General features: G+C 41.8%; 1 protein-coding gene across 2 annotated transcripts in view; it reads left to right on the top strand.

Moving 5' to 3' along the window:
* Window positions 1–16,952, top strand: part of PLCE1 (phospholipase C epsilon 1) — a 323,176-nt gene that overhangs the window by 227,834 nt on the left and 78,390 nt on the right. For both annotated transcript variants that reach the window (XM_058543567.1, XM_058543568.1), the window contains exons 6-8: window positions 4,128–4,386; window positions 5,999–6,204; window positions 15,593–16,268. In XM_058543567.1, coding sequence (XP_058399550.1) covers window positions 4,128–4,386; window positions 5,999–6,204; window positions 15,593–16,268 — 1,141 coding nt within the window. The remainder of the gene's footprint in view (window positions 1–4,127; window positions 4,387–5,998; window positions 6,205–15,592; window positions 16,269–16,952) is intronic.

The raw sequence follows: 16,952 nt of genomic DNA on the forward strand, positions 1-16,952 counted from the left end.
AATAACCTCAAACCGGGCTAAACCTCACCACTGATTCCTGTACATTTTGTCTTAGACCCTAGACCCACTGCCGCCTATTCATGCTTCTATATTTGGCTTAAAACTGAACTGATCTTTACAAATATATGGGTAAAAATACCAAGTTTAATAGCTCTTTTGCTGGAACAATATATACAGAAGATAAGTTGCTAGATGTTCTTATGATGGAATGATTGTGGAGGCAGAGCTTGTGTGTGCAGTTTCAGGCCTGAAAATATTTGGATTACAAGTAATTTAACTACATCAAGATAACTAAAGTTTTTTATTTTTTTAAGCTATTAGATGGGAAGGGGGAGCAACCTTACTATTAAATGACTTTGGTTTTCTATAGACATTGTACATTTTGCTTCCTCAAACTAAATTCTCAACTGTTTAAAGGAAACAATTAGAAATATGAAGATTTATAGATAACAATATTTACTTGTCAACTTAAAAAGTAAATTGGCCAGTTGTTTTACCCACACAACAAGTTTATTTGGCATTAGCCAAAAGAATTGCAATTTGGGAAATATGGGAAACAAAGAAAGGGGCTTGCTTTTATAGAGGAGAAGGGGGAGTAGGGAGGGACTGTTCTAAACAAAAGTTCATTGGAGGAAAGTAAGAGTTCAGGGTGGTGACAGCTTCTCATTGGCTTAGCTGTGGTGCTTCTTGTTGGCTGGGCTGTTGCTGGGCAGGGAGAGACATCTTCCTTCCTCCTGCTGTATAGTAAAGTAGTAAACACCTTCCTGTCTGAGATGCAAGCTACATCTCTTCCTGTTTGGAGTAATTGATGATGGATCATAGGACATGAGAGATAGGCCTTCCTGTCTCCAATTTACTTGAAGTTTCCTTTATTCATTTCACACAATCATGGTGTCAATGTAAAATAATCCAAATGAAGAACAATACAGGGCCGGCCCTGTGGCTTAGCGGTTAAGTGCGCGCACTCTGCTACTGGCAGCCCGGGTTCGGAACCTGGGTGCGCACCGACGCACCGCTTCTCCGGCCATGCTGAGGCCGCGTCCCACAAACAGCAACTAGAAGGATGTGCAGCTGTGACATACAACCGTCTACTGGGGCTTTGGGGAGAAAAAGGAGGAGGATTGGCAATAGATGTTAGCTCAGAGCCGGTCTTCCTCAGCAAAAATAGGAGGATTAGCATGGATGTTAGCTCAGGGCTGATCTTCCTCACAAAAAAGAAAAAAGAGCAATAGAAAAATGAAGAAAATAATATGATGAATTCATACAATGGAATACTATTTAGCCACCCAAAATGATGTTTATGAAAAAATTTTAATACCATTGGAAAATAAGTAACATACAATGCATAAAAACATCTGGGAACAAAGCTGTCAATACTTAATAACCTCTGCAATATTTATACAGCAATATTTATAAAATATTTGTATCAGACAGATGCAAATAGAATACTGAAAGAAGCTATACCTAATGTTACCTGTGAATGGTAGAACTGTAGGTGGATTTTCTATATTTTTGGTATTTTCCATATTTTCTACAATGAGCATCTAGTAACTTTATAATCATAAAAAGAAACAAAAGTTTTTTTTGTTTTTTTGTTTTTTTTGTGAGGAAGATCAGCCCTGAGCTAACATCTATGCCAATCCTCTTTTTGCTGAGGAAGACCGGCCCTGAGCTAACATCTATTGCCAGTCCTCCTCCTTTTTTTCCCCAAAGCCCCAGTAGATAGTTGTATGTCATAGTTGCACATCCTTCTAGTTGCTGTATGTGGAACGTGGCCTCAGCATGGCTGGACAAGCAGTATGTTGGTGCGCGCCCGGGTTCGGATCCCGGGCCGCCAGTAGCGGAGCATGCGCACTTAACCGCTAAGCCACAGGGCCGGCCCCTAAAAGTTTTAAAATAGTGTCAATTCTCAATCTAACAAAAAATTATTGATCTTTGCTGAGGTTTGTCTTTTGCCCCCAAACATACCTTGACTACTCCATTACTCACGGAAAGAAGGATGGTTAAATAATGAGAACCATGTCTCATTTATTTATCCACTTTATTTATTTATACCTCCATTTCATGCCCAAAAAAGGATTCTCACCACCTTATAAGAAACCAGTTGTAGGACGAGCTGGACTTAGTGGGGTGAAATCGGGAAACAACTTTATTTTTCTGACCTCACTGTCTTTCAGACGTGCTTGATGGGATCTTCCTCTCCTGACTCTGGATTACACCTTGGGAGATCTTATAGCTTTCCCAGTCAGTTGTGTGGTTACTAAGCTGTCTCAGTTCATGAGCGTGAATGAATCTCAGAAACATATGGCTGTGCGAAAAAGCAGGTTGCCTAAAAGTAGCTACAGTGTGACACCATTTACATACAGTTTAACACAAACAATTCTATAAACTGCTTCACGATATATACACATGTTGGGAAAGTGTAAAGAATTATAAGAGAATGAGAACCCTGAAGTCACAGTTGTGGTCCCCTATAGTGAAGGGGGGAGGAATATGTGCCCATGGAGGAGTCCACTGGGGCCTCAACCATATTATTAGTGTTTTATTTTTTAAACTGAGAGGTTGAGGCATGCATGTTTGTCATGTTGTACTTCTTTATGTCTTTTGGATATCTTATATATTACATGATGGTTTTTTAATCCAGTCTGATCTAAATCAAAATTTCAACCTCTCATTTAGTTTAAAGCTTCTCCCTTTCCGCACATTTCACAGCCCAGCTAGTCTCAGAAACCTGCAGTGGGGTGGGAAGATATGGTTTATCTTTTCTCTCTCTCTCCTTCCAACTCAAGGTCCCTGCGGAAAAAGTGGGCAGGAGAGGAGAGGGGAAGGGATGAAGGGTAAGGGGAACAAAGGTCTTACTTGGCTGGGACAGTTGTTATCTGGCCTGGGTGCTCCCACAGAGAGCAATGTGGGGTGCTTTTAGGGTTTCTTCCTAGTTACTCCTCCTAACTTCCCCCACCCCCTGTCCTATGGGTACCTCCCACTGCACCATTACCTGACAAGAGGCAGTGCACCCTCAATCCTCAGGACACAGCTCTGGAACTGCTGCGCTCACAGACGCTTTCCGCTAGGGTCACCTCATTTGGCAGGCAAGCCTTTCAAGATAGCTCAGGTCCAGCTGCCTCTCACAGTGTCCACTCCTGACTCACAGGAAGCACTCAGCGCTTTGCCCTCCCAGACTCTGCAAATGCAAGACACACCCACTGGAACCTTCTCCCTCACATTGCTTTCTGGCAGCTCCTGGTGGCCTCTCATCTTTAGACTTTCCTAGGCAAGAGTCACACACCAGTCTATGTGGTTAACAAACTGCCCAGGACACAGGTCACCCTCTCCATGGAATTCACTTGAAGGCCCCTGCACTTGGGGTGGATTTCCTCCTTCTCACATACAGCGCTCTGACATCTCTCTCCAAAGAAACATTCCCTAGCTGGCTCTCAGATCCAGTTCCTCTGCATGGGCTGATGGAGGGTTAGAGACCAGTGAGGGCAGAGCCGTTAGGGTACCCCTTGTGATGACCTGGTGCCTATCTTTAGAAGATGAATTACAATGTCACCTGTTGTTCTCAGCAGCAATTTCAAAATAGGAAAAGTCCATTTAACATCTTGTTATGCAAATAACACTTTAAGATAATGTCCCTCACAGGCCAGTGGCTTATTGTCAAAGCTGGATTCAGTAAAAATAATTCTACAAAAGAGGCCAAAACAGGCTTCATGTGTATCACTGAGGGACTGGCCTAATCCAAGGATAATACTTAAAAGATCAAGAGGAATGGATGGACCATGTTTCTGCAGGCAATCCTCCATAAATATTTGTATAAACCATATTATCTATTATTTTCCCTTTTGGCTATAGCTGCAAGGAAAGCTTAAACCTAAGTTCATTGCCCACCTTCCAAAATTAACTCCTTCCACGTGTGTTTTTGTTTCTATCTGTCGTATTTAATTTTGTGTTTCAATTTATAAAAGTAATAATCACATCATTTGGGGAAGTGGGTGGAAATATGATTGCTAAATAAATATAAGAAAACTTAGACAAAAAAGAATGAATTTGTATGGAATTTATGCCATTTACTGTAAACTATATTATTTCTCCTTTGGTCTAAAAAAAAGGTCATTTACTTGCAATAGGTCGAGAAAAGTTTTAAAAATGTGGCAGTTTATGGACCAGTCTGACCTGGAGACCATGAGGAGCCTGAAGGATGCCATGGCTCAGCACGAATCTTCCTGTGAGTACAGGAAGGTGGTGACGCGGGCGCTGCACATCCCTGGCTGTAAGGTGGTTCCGTTCTGTGGGGTGTTTCTGAAGGAGCTCTGTGAAGCACTGGACGGAGCCTCCGGCCTCATGAAGCTTTGCCCGAGGTACAATTCCCAAGAAGAAACTCTAGAGGTGAGGCCTTTCAAAATCCTTATGATCTGAAGAGTCATTGTTGCCCCCAGGCTCATCACTCACTAAAGTGAGAAGAGAGAACTTACTGAACCCAAGGTTATCAGTTGTTACTGTTGTGTTGGATAGCAGTTAGTCGAAAGTTCCAGAGAAAAGAATGCCAACTAGCACTGTTTGGGGCTTAACATTGTTAAGTTAGCTTGAATAGGACAACATGTAAATACAAGTGGAAATGGGTGTTGTTTTCCAATTTTTTTTTAAAGGTTGATGGGGTTTTCTTCTCTCTTATTGGGTGGGAATGTCTGGATTCAGGGGATAAGAGAAGTCCAGCAAGAGTTATTAACTTTTCTGAATCAACAGAATAAAGAATGGGGGGAAGTCAACGCTGCCTTCCTTTCATCCTTACTGAGAGGATGCTAGAGAAGCTGGTGCCTCATCTAAAGATGAGCTCCAGGCTCCTGATCACAGCTGCCTCAGTCTTCCCAGGCCCATTGCTTCTTGTTCATGACTTCCTCAGTGGAGAGGACCATGTGAGCTTTGACTCAGGGCTTGGGCATTGGAGAGAAGGGGCAGTGAGAAACTGGATCTAGAAGATAAACACCTATATGGTGTTTAGAAATGAAAGAAGGGACAAAAATGTGGGGAGCTTTATGGGGAATTTTGAAGAGTCCCACACCTGGAAGTCCCAAACCCAAATCTAGAGTCATTCTCACCATGGTAGCAACACCAACTACTGACCTTACAGACACACACACACACACACACACACACACACACACACATATGCTCTCACACTCACATGCACCCCTTCTCCGTGGCAGTGGGAAGACTCTTCCTAAAACTTCAGTCTCTTCTGGGTCACCTGGGAGCAAAGGTGTCGCCTGGTGGCAGGGAGACTTAAGAGCCCGTGACAGGTACAGGCAACATTACTGGCTTGCATCTCTCTGGCTTATGAGAGGGATAAAAGGGCAAGAAACGCAGGAGAAGGCTTAAAGGAAGCCCCCCAGGCTGCACCCACACCGGCCCCTCATGTCTTGAGAGGAGGGAACGCCACATCTTGTACCCAGCTGCAGCTCTTGCCTCTGGTGGAAGAAACTTCCTGATCACGAGTACAGACAATCAGAGCTCAAAAAACCACCAGGAAGCCACTGTGTCACTGTAGGATATATGGGAAATAAGGCAAAACGTCACCCTTTCTCAATGTTTTCCTTGGGCCCCAGTAATTTTACCCGGTTCCATAGAATAATAGACTTTTGTCATGGTTTTTCTCAATTCTCACTGAGAGGATAAAATAACCCTGCCCTTCCTCTGTAAAGTGGCTAATCTTCTCCCTAGGGGGCCTTGAAATAATGTTGCTTTTTGTGTTGTAAATTCGAAGTGGAGTGTTGATTCCTAGAGGGACTAAAGTTGTCTTAGTGGAAACAAGAGTGAGTTCTGATATTCCGTGTGGTGAAACAAAAAAATGTTTTTCCTGGAGTTCTTTTCTTCTTTGCAGTAAAATGGGCACAAATGCCATTATTTATGACTATTATGATTTCATTTCCCTAGCCAAGTAGGTTATTTGGATGTAGTATGTGAAGTTGTAATAACAAATTCTCAATATATTTTTCTGTAGTTTGTAGCCGATTACAGTGGACAAGATAATTTCTTACAACGTGTGGGACAAAATGGCTTAAAGAATTCAGAGAAGGAGTCCACTGTCAACAGCATCTTTCAGATCATCAGGAGCTGCAGTCGAAGTCTGGAGACCGAGGAGGAGGACAGCCCCATTGAAGGGAGCAGCTCTAGGAAAAATTCCTTGAAGGATAAAGCCAGATGGCAGTAAGTTTTACATTTAAAAGTATGAATGCTTATTTCTTCTTTCTGTTATTTCTTTAAAAAAAATAAGGAAGAAAGAAAAGAAAATTAGAGCTATCCTGCCATTTCTAAAACTTCAACAAATTAAATTGCAGGACCAGACCATGATATTTTATTTATTTCATAACTTCTGTAAAAATTGTTTTTATTAATCACTGGGTAGGGCACAGGGACAAGTACTAAAATATTTTTAAATCACATATACTGATTTAGTTGGGCTGGAGTGATACCCAGAAATCAGTATTTTTAGCAGCTCCCGCCAACATCTGGGTGATTCTAAGACAGGTGGTTCAAGGATCTCATTTCAGAAACATGGCTCTGGGCCGGCCCCGTGGCTTAGCGGTTAAGTGCACGTGCTCCGCTACTGGTGGTCTGGGTTCAGATCCTGGGCGTGCACCGACGTACCGCTTGTCCAGCCGTGCTGAGGCGGTGTCCCACATACAGCAACTAGAAGGATGTGCAACTGTGACATACAACTATCTACTGGGGCTGTGGGGGAAAAAAAAGGAGAATTGGCAGTAGATGTTAGCTCAGGGCTGGTCTTCCTCAGCAAAAAGAGGAGGATTAGCACAGATGTTAGCTCAGGGCTGATCTTCCTCACAAAAAAAAAAAAAGAAAAGAAAAAGAAACATGGATCTGTGAGGTGGCATCTGCAGCTTTGTAAGTGTTCAGTTGTTCCAGTTGCTGTTTTATCAGCAGACATTGCAGTCTAGCCAGACAGGCTTACCCACAACCAAATGAGAAGTTCAGAAATCAGTGGTCTTGGGGCATGCATTGCATCTCTTCAAGGCCACTTACTCATGGTCAAGCCTAACTCAAATGGAGAGCCTGGCCCAGCTGGAAGAATCCTTTGGTGCCATCCAGAGCTGTTAGGTCTACTGGCTTTGACATCTTTGCCACGAATGGTTTTATCTGTAGTCAGTATTCCTGAGTGATACCTTGCAGTTGTCTTGTAGTGCTTATACACATGTGTGTGCATTTGTAAGACATTGCTATTTGTTTTGCAAAGCCTTTCCCAATTGTCTCTGTGTGTGTGTGAGCCTACCCTGGGAAGGGTGACAGTGTTTTCAGAAAATAATTTCTTTGGAATTATAGTGCTAGATTCTAAGAATCGTTGTGAACACAGAAATGAACACCTTATGTCTGAATCGCTAAAGCTGTTATGTTTTAAGGAGGTAAACGTATTTTCCAGGTTTCTCCAAAGTCTTTTGGCTTTCTTCCAAACCTCACTTCCTCACTTATTCCCCATACAGGACACAGGTGCTCAAAGATTAACTGTTACTACCCTCCCCACAGCGTCTCGGCCCTAAAGCTCAAATGTCTCAGAAGTGACTTCTACAATTGGTGTTTTTTTTATTTTAAGTTTATCTCAAATCAAAGATTATTTGAAAGTTTCCTCACTAGCAGTTTGCTGACATTAGTGGCAATCCATATAAGAGAGAGAGGATCATCTACAAATAAGCTCATGTCTACACAAGAAGCCTCTCATAACCATTTAAATCCTTAATCTATATCTACCTCTATCTACCTATCTGTATATATAGGTATCTGTGTATATATCTACCTCCTTCCACAAAAGATCTTGTAGATGCTTATAAGAATAAATATAAATAATTGAGGATATTAAGGAAAAAGGCAAATAGGATAGGAAAAAATAAAACATACTGAAGTGTATACTATACAGTCTTTACAGTGATCATATTTTGTTGTGAGAATTCTTAGTGGCCAAAGGAAAGAGGGAGTCATGATTCATTACAAATTTCACAGTATTTGTAAGAAAAGTCAGACAAATGTTTGGGAGAAGCATACCTTTTCTGTATACTGAGATCTGGCCAAATTCCTTTCTTAAATCCTACTATAAGGGATACATCACCCCTGAAGAGATAAAATAATGAATTTCATATGGCTCTTTTTTATAACAACCTTCACTTGAGGCCGTGTGTGTGTGTGTGTTTGTGTGTGTGTGTGTGTGTATGGAAGGGTTACTTAAAGATGTCAGCCTTTCTAAAATGCTTTTAGGAGTGCTACCTTTAATTGAGCCTCAGAGACCTAGTCTCTGAGCTTTCCCTATACCATCCTTTCCTTTTGCCTGGGGTTCCTTCAAGTGATAACATTTCTTCCCTCATTCCATCACCTCTCATGAAATTTTTATTCCCAATCTTCCGCTTATTCCCATGTCCCCTTCCTAGTCTTTTTATCATCGACATCCTAAGAACATTTCTCTTCCACTTCCATTTTCCAGTTCCTGCTTGTAAGCACTCTTAGAAGGGAAAAAAGCACAAGAATGCAAATATTTCTTTTACGAACCTGTGAAGTCATATTGAAATCCTCGCACTGAAACCTGTGTACCTCAGTTCCAGTAATACTTTCCTTACCCCAAGTGACTGCTCCTCTGGAAAGAACCACTGAACACAGAAGATGGGGTGAGATGTTTAATAGAATCCACTGCCACCGGATCAGCAAGCACTGTTTCCAAGACTATCTGCCAGGACTTGGGATCTGTTCCTGACCCAGAGCCCCACGTTTAAATATCCAGCACAGGGTTGTGTGTGGCGAGGGGATTTCCAGATCCCAAAACCCATAGGAACCATGCTTTGTTGTTGAAATGGCTAAAACAAAGACTCTGTAAACAATAACCTCCAGCCCCTGTTCCTGTGGCAGCCACCAAGCCTGTGAAAATTACGTCAAAGAAAGAAAGGACAATCTCGTGGTCCTTTGGTTCACCCAGCCTGCAGGGCCCTCTTATATTTTTTCTCAAACCTTTCAGCTGCTCCTGCCAAAAAACCCATTCAAAGCAGCCCAGAAAAGTGACCATAAAAAGTTCAACATCTCCACAGGAGAGAAACAGGGTTGAGAGAGTCTCAAAATGTCCGCGGGATCTTAAGGCCATCTCGTCCCGCTTCCCCGGTACAGATGAAGAAGTGATACCTGGAGATGGGAAGTCACTTGCCTAAGTGACGCCCAGCAGAGCTGGGGCGTGAGCCTGACCACGCGTTCACCTGCAGGGCAGGGTCTTTTCTCCTGCAACGTTTAAGGCATTTCTTGTCCCTGTAGAGGAGCTGACTCAGCTTCTTTTTATTTCTAGTACCTGTAGATTAGGAACATCTGAATTCTAAAGGCACTCTAATTACATCTAATTACATTTCATATGACCTATAAAGCTCATTAATAATGACTTTAACAGCATGAAGAATAAATAAGCTTTGCCTGTGTGAGTATGTGTAAGTCGTGGAGGCATAAGCGTAGCATATGACACTATGGTTGGAAAATGGAAATTAAGAATATTAAGATATGTAGAGAAGAGTGTTGGGTCATATAGGAACTGCAAGTTTTTATTTTAAACACTGTTGACCCTCTTTAAGATGCTGCAGCATAAGAAGGATTTGTACATTTGGAGAAATCAGATATAAGTAGATAATGAGTGCAGACAGAACCTTGGAATGGAGGCTGCTTGAACCAGCTAAGAGCTCAGACCTTGCAGTCACATTGCCTGGGACTGAATCTTGCCACCACCACTTACTATTTGTGTCACCTGGGTAGGTGACTTAATTTTGCTAAGCTTCGGTTTTGTCATCTGTAAAATGAGAATGATCATAATGCTTTATAGGGTTGTTGTGAGGATTATGTGAGATGATGCATGTAAAATAACCAATTTTACATTGTAAATGCCATATAAATGGGGCAGTTGTAATTAACGTCTGACATCACACCCTGCAAATGCTCAGCTGAGGCATCTGGGGGCTTGAGCACAAAGATGTGGGCACGCTTGGCAGCAGTCATCATTTTAGGAGCACCCCTCAGTCACACTCCCCTTCTGTACTGGAGAGAGCTGTTGTCTGTGCCCTCCTACCCCAACAACCTCCTTAGAGACGTGCCTGGACGATAATCCAACCCCACAAGGATAGAAAATAAGAAAGCTATGCATAAGAAAGTAGCATAGCCAAGAAAAGATGATAGTTATCAGGATTTGCCACACACGCATGCATGCACGTGCACACAAAAATAATAAAATGATAGGAAACCAACCAGTTATTCTCCACAGACGATGGTGCAGACAAGTCCCAACCTTACGGACACCCACCTCAGGTACAGCTGATTGCTTCAGCCCACCCCAGACCTTAACATGGTCTCCACTCCCCCCAGCATTGCTGGGGTTACCTGGGACTGGGGATACCTGGGACCCTCTATTTCTCTCTCTTCCTGTCTCCTTAGCCAGCACACAGGACCCAGTCCAGCTTCTGTGACCTGTAACAAAGAAAGCCATTTTCCCACTATCTGTACAACATTCAGTTTAAGCTTGTTTATGGCTTGAATCCAGACCTGAAACTTGGACACCATTTTCACAAAGAACCAATGTTTGTTTGGGCGGCTATATTCTAGAATATTGACTTTGCAAATACAAGTCAGACAATAATGATATTAGTAATATTTGACATGCTATTATTTATTAAGAGCCTACTTTTTAACAAACACTGTCCTAAATACTTTACATATATTGTATGATTTAATCCTCACAACACTTCCATTTTATACAGGATCTCACAGGTTGCAGGGCCAAGATTTAACCTCAGGCAGGCCGGCTCCAACATCCACACACTACCTTGACGTAATTTAGAAGCTGCCTGTAGTTGAGGAAGGTGCTAGGTTAATTGAAAGCAAGAATTTGCCAGAAGTGAGCTTAAAATTCTAAATTTTATTACAGGGAACAGCTGTAGCTAGTTCTTTGCAAAAGGTGTACATTTCCTTCTATCTTACAAAATTAAATTTAGGCTTGTTTATCACTTGATGAATCATGTTCATGTAATCATATTAAATTTGTAGGAAGTAATGAACTGTTTATTAAGAAAACATATAACCAAGTTCACAAATAGCCCCCTTATTCCCTAATATAAGATTTTCATCATAGAACATTAGAAAACTGTTCATCTATCTATTTATGGTTTCTAACTAAAGGATGCTGCGGAACGTTTTCAGGGGTTGGATACAAACCTTCCTCTTTTCTTCTTGGTCCTCTCCTTAAAGCGTATGACCTAAGTTTGACAAGGTAGTTGCTTTGATGGCAAACTACATGTTTGATCTTTGGTTAATGTTATTTGGTTTCTAAGTAACCCTTTAAATTTCACCGTATTCCTTCTTGTAAACCCATAGAAATTTGTCTCCTGAGAGAATCAAGCACAAAAGTGCATAAAATTCACTATATGATCTAAGAGACAAAGCTGTTAGTTTCTTTCTTGAGATAAACTTATTTCATTACAAAAATTGTCAATTTTATCTTGGGCATTAGTCCCTGGAAGAATGCTTTTTAATGGAGTTATTTATACCTAGCATTAGTTCTTTCTGTGTTCTAAAATAGAAACTGATACTAAGAAAGACAGTGTCCCCTCTGTCCCAGCTTACATCATCTCGGAGCAGCAGAAATGGGCTCCAGAAAAGCCTCATAATTTTTCTTTGCAGACACTATTTTTCATAATGCCTATAGTTTTTCACTGGAAAATAATTTAGCTCAGAACTCAAATTAAATGGAATATCGGCAACACCATTTCTCTTGCTAAATTAAAATCAGAAATTCTATGTCCAAGTTAACATTGGACAAACTATATTTCAGGCATACTGACACTTACCAATTGATTCTTTTTTGCTCTTAAAACCACAACTAGTGTGACATGGAGTATGTGGAAATGGTCCCAGAGAAAGGAAATAAAAAGATTAAAGGGCTTGGATGTGGCCCTGAAGAAAACCCCTCCAGAGGAACAGCTGGGCTGGTGAAGCCTAGGGAAATGGAAGTGGGGAAGGAAAAGTGGCAGGGATGAAATCTCGGTCTTCCTATTTTTAATTATAGTCATTTATTTTCCTGAGTCAGGTGCTGTGCTGAGTGCTTTACAAGTATTATCTTATTTAAGCACCACCATTACACCAAAAGAAATGGGTATTGTTTTTTTTCCATTAACGAATGGTAAGGTGAGGCTCAGGAGGTTGAGTGATTTGACTACATCATGCAGCAAAGAGGTAGTGGAACTGAATATTAAACCCAGGGTGACTCTAGAAGGCACATTCCTAACTACCATGCTAATGTATAAAGCATGGACAGAAGTATTATATAAGAGGACATAAGTGTTGATTTTCCACTGTTACTGAGAGTAATTTCAGAGGGATGGAGCTAAATTAGACACAAAGGATTTTCTTTCTTTTTCTTTCTTTCTACACCTCTTATGGTGAAATGCAATTTTAAGAAAAGTGTATAAAACAGAATGTTATTGCACATAGCACCCAGATCTTGATTTCTAATAACATTCTTCAATAAAAGAAAGCAAAGCTCCTTGGAGAAATAGCTGATTCCAAAACTGGAGCAGGAAATACATAAGATGAGCCTGGAGCATCTTGTGCCAGAAATTAAAGAAGTGCTTAAAAAAAAAAAACCCTGGGGCATGCCTGGTGGCACAAGCGAGTAAGTGCGGCAGCCCGGGGTTGGTAGGTTCGGATCCCTGGCGCACGCCGACGAACCACTTGTCAAGCCATGCTGTGGCGGCGTCCATATAAAGTGGAGGAAGATGGGCACAGATGTGAGCTCAGGGCCAATCTTCCTCAGCAAAAAAAAAAAAAAAGAGGAGGATTGGCATTGGATGTTAGCTCAGGGCTGATCTTCCTCACAAAAAAAAAAACCCACAATAATAACATTATGTCAAAGGAACACAACAGCCAACTGAAAGAGCTCCCAATGGCCAAAGCTGGGACAATTTGAGCAACAGAATAAAGTGCTATTAAATTATATCCCAAAGTATTAAATAAATATCCATGAGTCCATATACATAAATGACAAACAAACAAATTGGGGGAGAAGAGACAAATCTCCCATGCAGAAGAATTCCAAATAATCTAAATAGGTACTCCGCCCTCTAGGAGGTAGAGCATAACTCCCTACTCCTTAAGTGTGGGCCACACATGGTGACTTCCTTCCAAAGAGGACAGTAGAGAAAGGAGTTAAAAAAACAAAGAGTAACTTTACGGTGAACATGACCAACACTGCCCCAGCCAGTCACTGTCAACAGGGGTGAGTCATGTTGGTGGGATGTTCCCTTGACATGATGTGATGAGAATGCCTCTGTCTCTTCCTCCCCAAAATCTGGATTAACCCAGTCTAATTCTGAGAAAAACATCAGGCAAATTCTAATTGAGGGACATTCTAAAAAGTACCTGACTGGTGCTCCTCAAAACTGTCAAGATTAACAAAACCAAGGGAAGTTTGAGAAACCATCATATCTAGGAGGAGCCTAAAGATACATGATAACTAAATGTACTCTGGTATCCTACATGGGTTCCTGGAACAGAGAAGGACATCGGCAAAAACTAGGAAAATCTAAATAGAATATGAATTTTAATTAATAATAATGTATCGGGGGCCAGCCCTGTGGCGTAGCAGTTAAGTGCACATGCTCCGCTGCGGCAGCCCGGGGGGTTCGCAGGTTCGGATCCCGAACCTGTGACAAGCACCTGTGACAAGCACCGACACACTGCTTGTCAAGCCATGCTGTGGCAGCGTCCCATATAAAGTGGAGGAAGGTGGGCACGGAGACTGGCCCAGGGCCAGTCTTCCTCAGCAAAAAAAGAGGAGGATTGGCAGATGTTAGCACAGGGCTGATCTTCCTTACAAAAAAAAAAAAAAAAAGCTAATGTATTTGAATATCCATCAAGTGAGTGCATGCGTAACTACCACCGAGAGTGAAAACACTGCCAGCACCCAAAAACCCCTTGTTTCCCTTCTCAATTATGTCACCACCTTTCCCCCTAGAGAAAAATTTATTACTGTGAATTTTATGATAATACATCCTGCGTTTCTTTATAATTTTACCACTATTATACATTTCTAAACAATATAGTATAGTTTTGTCTAGTTTTGAAATTTACATTTACATAAATGTAATCATACAGCATGTATTCTTGTCTGTCTTGCTTAAGAGTTGTCCATGTTGTTGCATGTAGTTAGTTATTGCATGTTCGTTTTCATTACTATGCAGAATTACATTGTATGAACACATCAATTTTTATTTATACATTTTATTGTTGCTGGACATTTGGGTTGTTTCCAGTGTTTCCAGTGTGGGTTATCTGAAAAGGATATTCTGACCATCAGATTTGTGAGATCTCTTATAGATTTCTTTTTTAAGAATATGATTTATATGAGGCAAGGAGGGAGAACCTGCTGTTTCAAAGCAGGGGTGGGATCTTGCTCCGGGACCAGGATCTAGACTGAGAGTCCAAGAAGCCCAGTGCTGCTGCTCATGCCTTGCCAAGAGGCAGTATGCTCTCCAAGTGCCTCAAGATGATGGGAACATTACTTCCCAGAAATGTATGGACCAGCTCCTTCTCAATTTTATCCACCACTTTGCTGGTGATGTCTATGGGTCAAACAGCAGAAACCTTGATCTTACTAACAGTTCTTCATGCTTTGAAGAGAATGAGTCTTGGGCACGTTTCTGCCAAGGTGGCCTGATAGAAAGGAGGCAATAAAGTCTCCCTTGCCTTCCCCTCAGATCCTCCTGGCCTTGATAATCCAGGTTCCTGACTCAGGGAAGGCAACTTGCTAAATTTTCCAAGCAAACAAGTCCTTGTATGTGCACATGGGCTTGCACATGTGCACACACACAGACAATGAAAATCTAAGGTTGAGTCAAGGAGAGCTGGTCTTGCTCATCTGGCTACCATGACTGTATTTCCCAATGAGTGTCTTTGAACTAATAATATTTTATTTTTAACAGACACACTTCTCAGGCCAACTTATTAAGTCTTGTTTTGCCTGTTTAGCCTCATTGTATTCTGGTCATGACTTTTGTTTATGATCAAGTAGAAGGCAAATGAACCTAGTGATGAAGATCCCAGACTAAAGAGTCAGACAGACCAGAATCCTGCCTTGGGTAGACTTCTTCTGAGCTGGGTAACCTGGAGCAATTTATTTACCCCTTTGGAACTTCAGTTTCCTCAAAGATAAAAAGAAATAATAAAACTTACTTCACAAGTAGGTCAAATTAAGTAAGAAAAAAATATGTAAAGTGTTTAACACAGTTCCTGACACAAAAGGGAAAACTAATACTAATGAAGATTATTGTTGTTAATATTAAAAATATAAGAACTGATCTAGTAGTTCCTTTCCTTATGTCTATGGTCAGACATATTGCTAAATATGAGGTTTTAGAATACAGCTATAAAAAATTACTTTGTGACTTTTAGCATTTTATGTTTCCTATGCTAATTTGAATTCATTGTGGAATGAAAAATGATGTCCAGTGTTAGTGAAAGGCTTTGTGCTCTTCTCACTTCTGATTATAAGACAGACAAAATTTGTATCTCTTTCCATCAGGTTTATAATTGGAGATTTGCTGGATTCTGAAAATGACATCTTTGAGCAGCCCAAAGAATGGGACCCTCATGGATCAGAAGAGCCACAGAAGGCCTTTGACCATGGGACAGAGCTCATCCCGTGGTACGTGCTGTCCATCCAAGCTGATGTGCACCAGTTCCTGCTGCAGGGGGCCACGGTCATCCACTATGACCAGGACACGCACCTCTCTGCCCGCTGCTTCCTCCAGCTTCAGCCTGACAATAGCACGTTGACCTGGACGAAGCCCACTACTGCCTCCCCAGCCAGTGCTAAAGCAAAACTTGGTGTACTTAGTAACACGTCCGAGCCTGGCAAATTCCCATTACTGGGCAATGCTGGATTAAGTGGCCTGGTGGAGGGGGTCTTGGATCTGTTTTCAGCAAAGGCTGTGTACATGGGACACCCTAGCATTGATATACACACTGTGTGTGTTCAGAACAAACTGAGTAGCATGCTTCTCTCAGAGACTGGTGTAACACTGCTCTATGGGCTTCAGACCACGGACAATAGATTATTGCACTTTGTGGCACCAAAGCACACAGCTAAAATGCTCTTCAGCGGATTGTTGGAACTCACAAAAGCTGTGAGAAAGATGAGGAAGTTCCCTGACCAAAGACAGCAGTGGCTGCGGAAACAATACGTCAGCCTCTATCAGGTAAGGGGTGCAGCTTTCCCTCTCTTCTCAGTAACATAATTCTCAGGATACAGATCTTGTAAAAACACACTTGGCAACTAGATCATCAGAATTCATTCTCCCAGCTCTGTCACTTACTACCTGAGTGATATTGGGCAGCTTTTACTAACCTCTCTGTGCCTCAGTTTCTTATCCATAAAATGGGAATAATAACAATACCTATTCATATGGTGGCTGTGATGTTTAACTGAGTTAATATGTGTAAAGCCATAACGTAAATTCATGTGTATAAAGAATAGTATTTGGGGGCCGGCCCCGTGGCCTAGTGGTTAAGTACAGTGCGCTCCGCTTTGGCAGCCCAGGTTCAGTTCCCAGGCACAGACCTACATCACTTGTCGGCGGCCATGCTGTGGCGGCAACCCACACACAAAATAAAGGCAGATTGGCACAGATGTTAGCTCAGGGGGAATCTTCCTCAGCAAAAAAAAAAAAGAATAGTATCTGGCTCATAGTACATCTTATTATTATTTTGTATGAAAATAGTGACTGTGAGGGCCGGCCCCATGGCTTAGCGGTTAAGTGCGCGAGCTCCGCTGCTGGCGGCCTGGGTTCGGATCCCGGGCGCGCACTGACGCACCGCTTCTCAGGCCATGCTGAGGCCGCGTCCCACATACAGCAACTAGAAGGATGTGCAGCTATGACATA

The sequence above is a fragment of the Diceros bicornis genome, chromosome 6 (genome assembly GCF_020826845.1).
Source record: "Diceros bicornis minor isolate mBicDic1 chromosome 6, mDicBic1.mat.cur, whole genome shotgun sequence".
Lineage (NCBI taxonomy): Eukaryota > Metazoa > Chordata > Mammalia > Perissodactyla > Rhinocerotidae > Diceros > Diceros bicornis.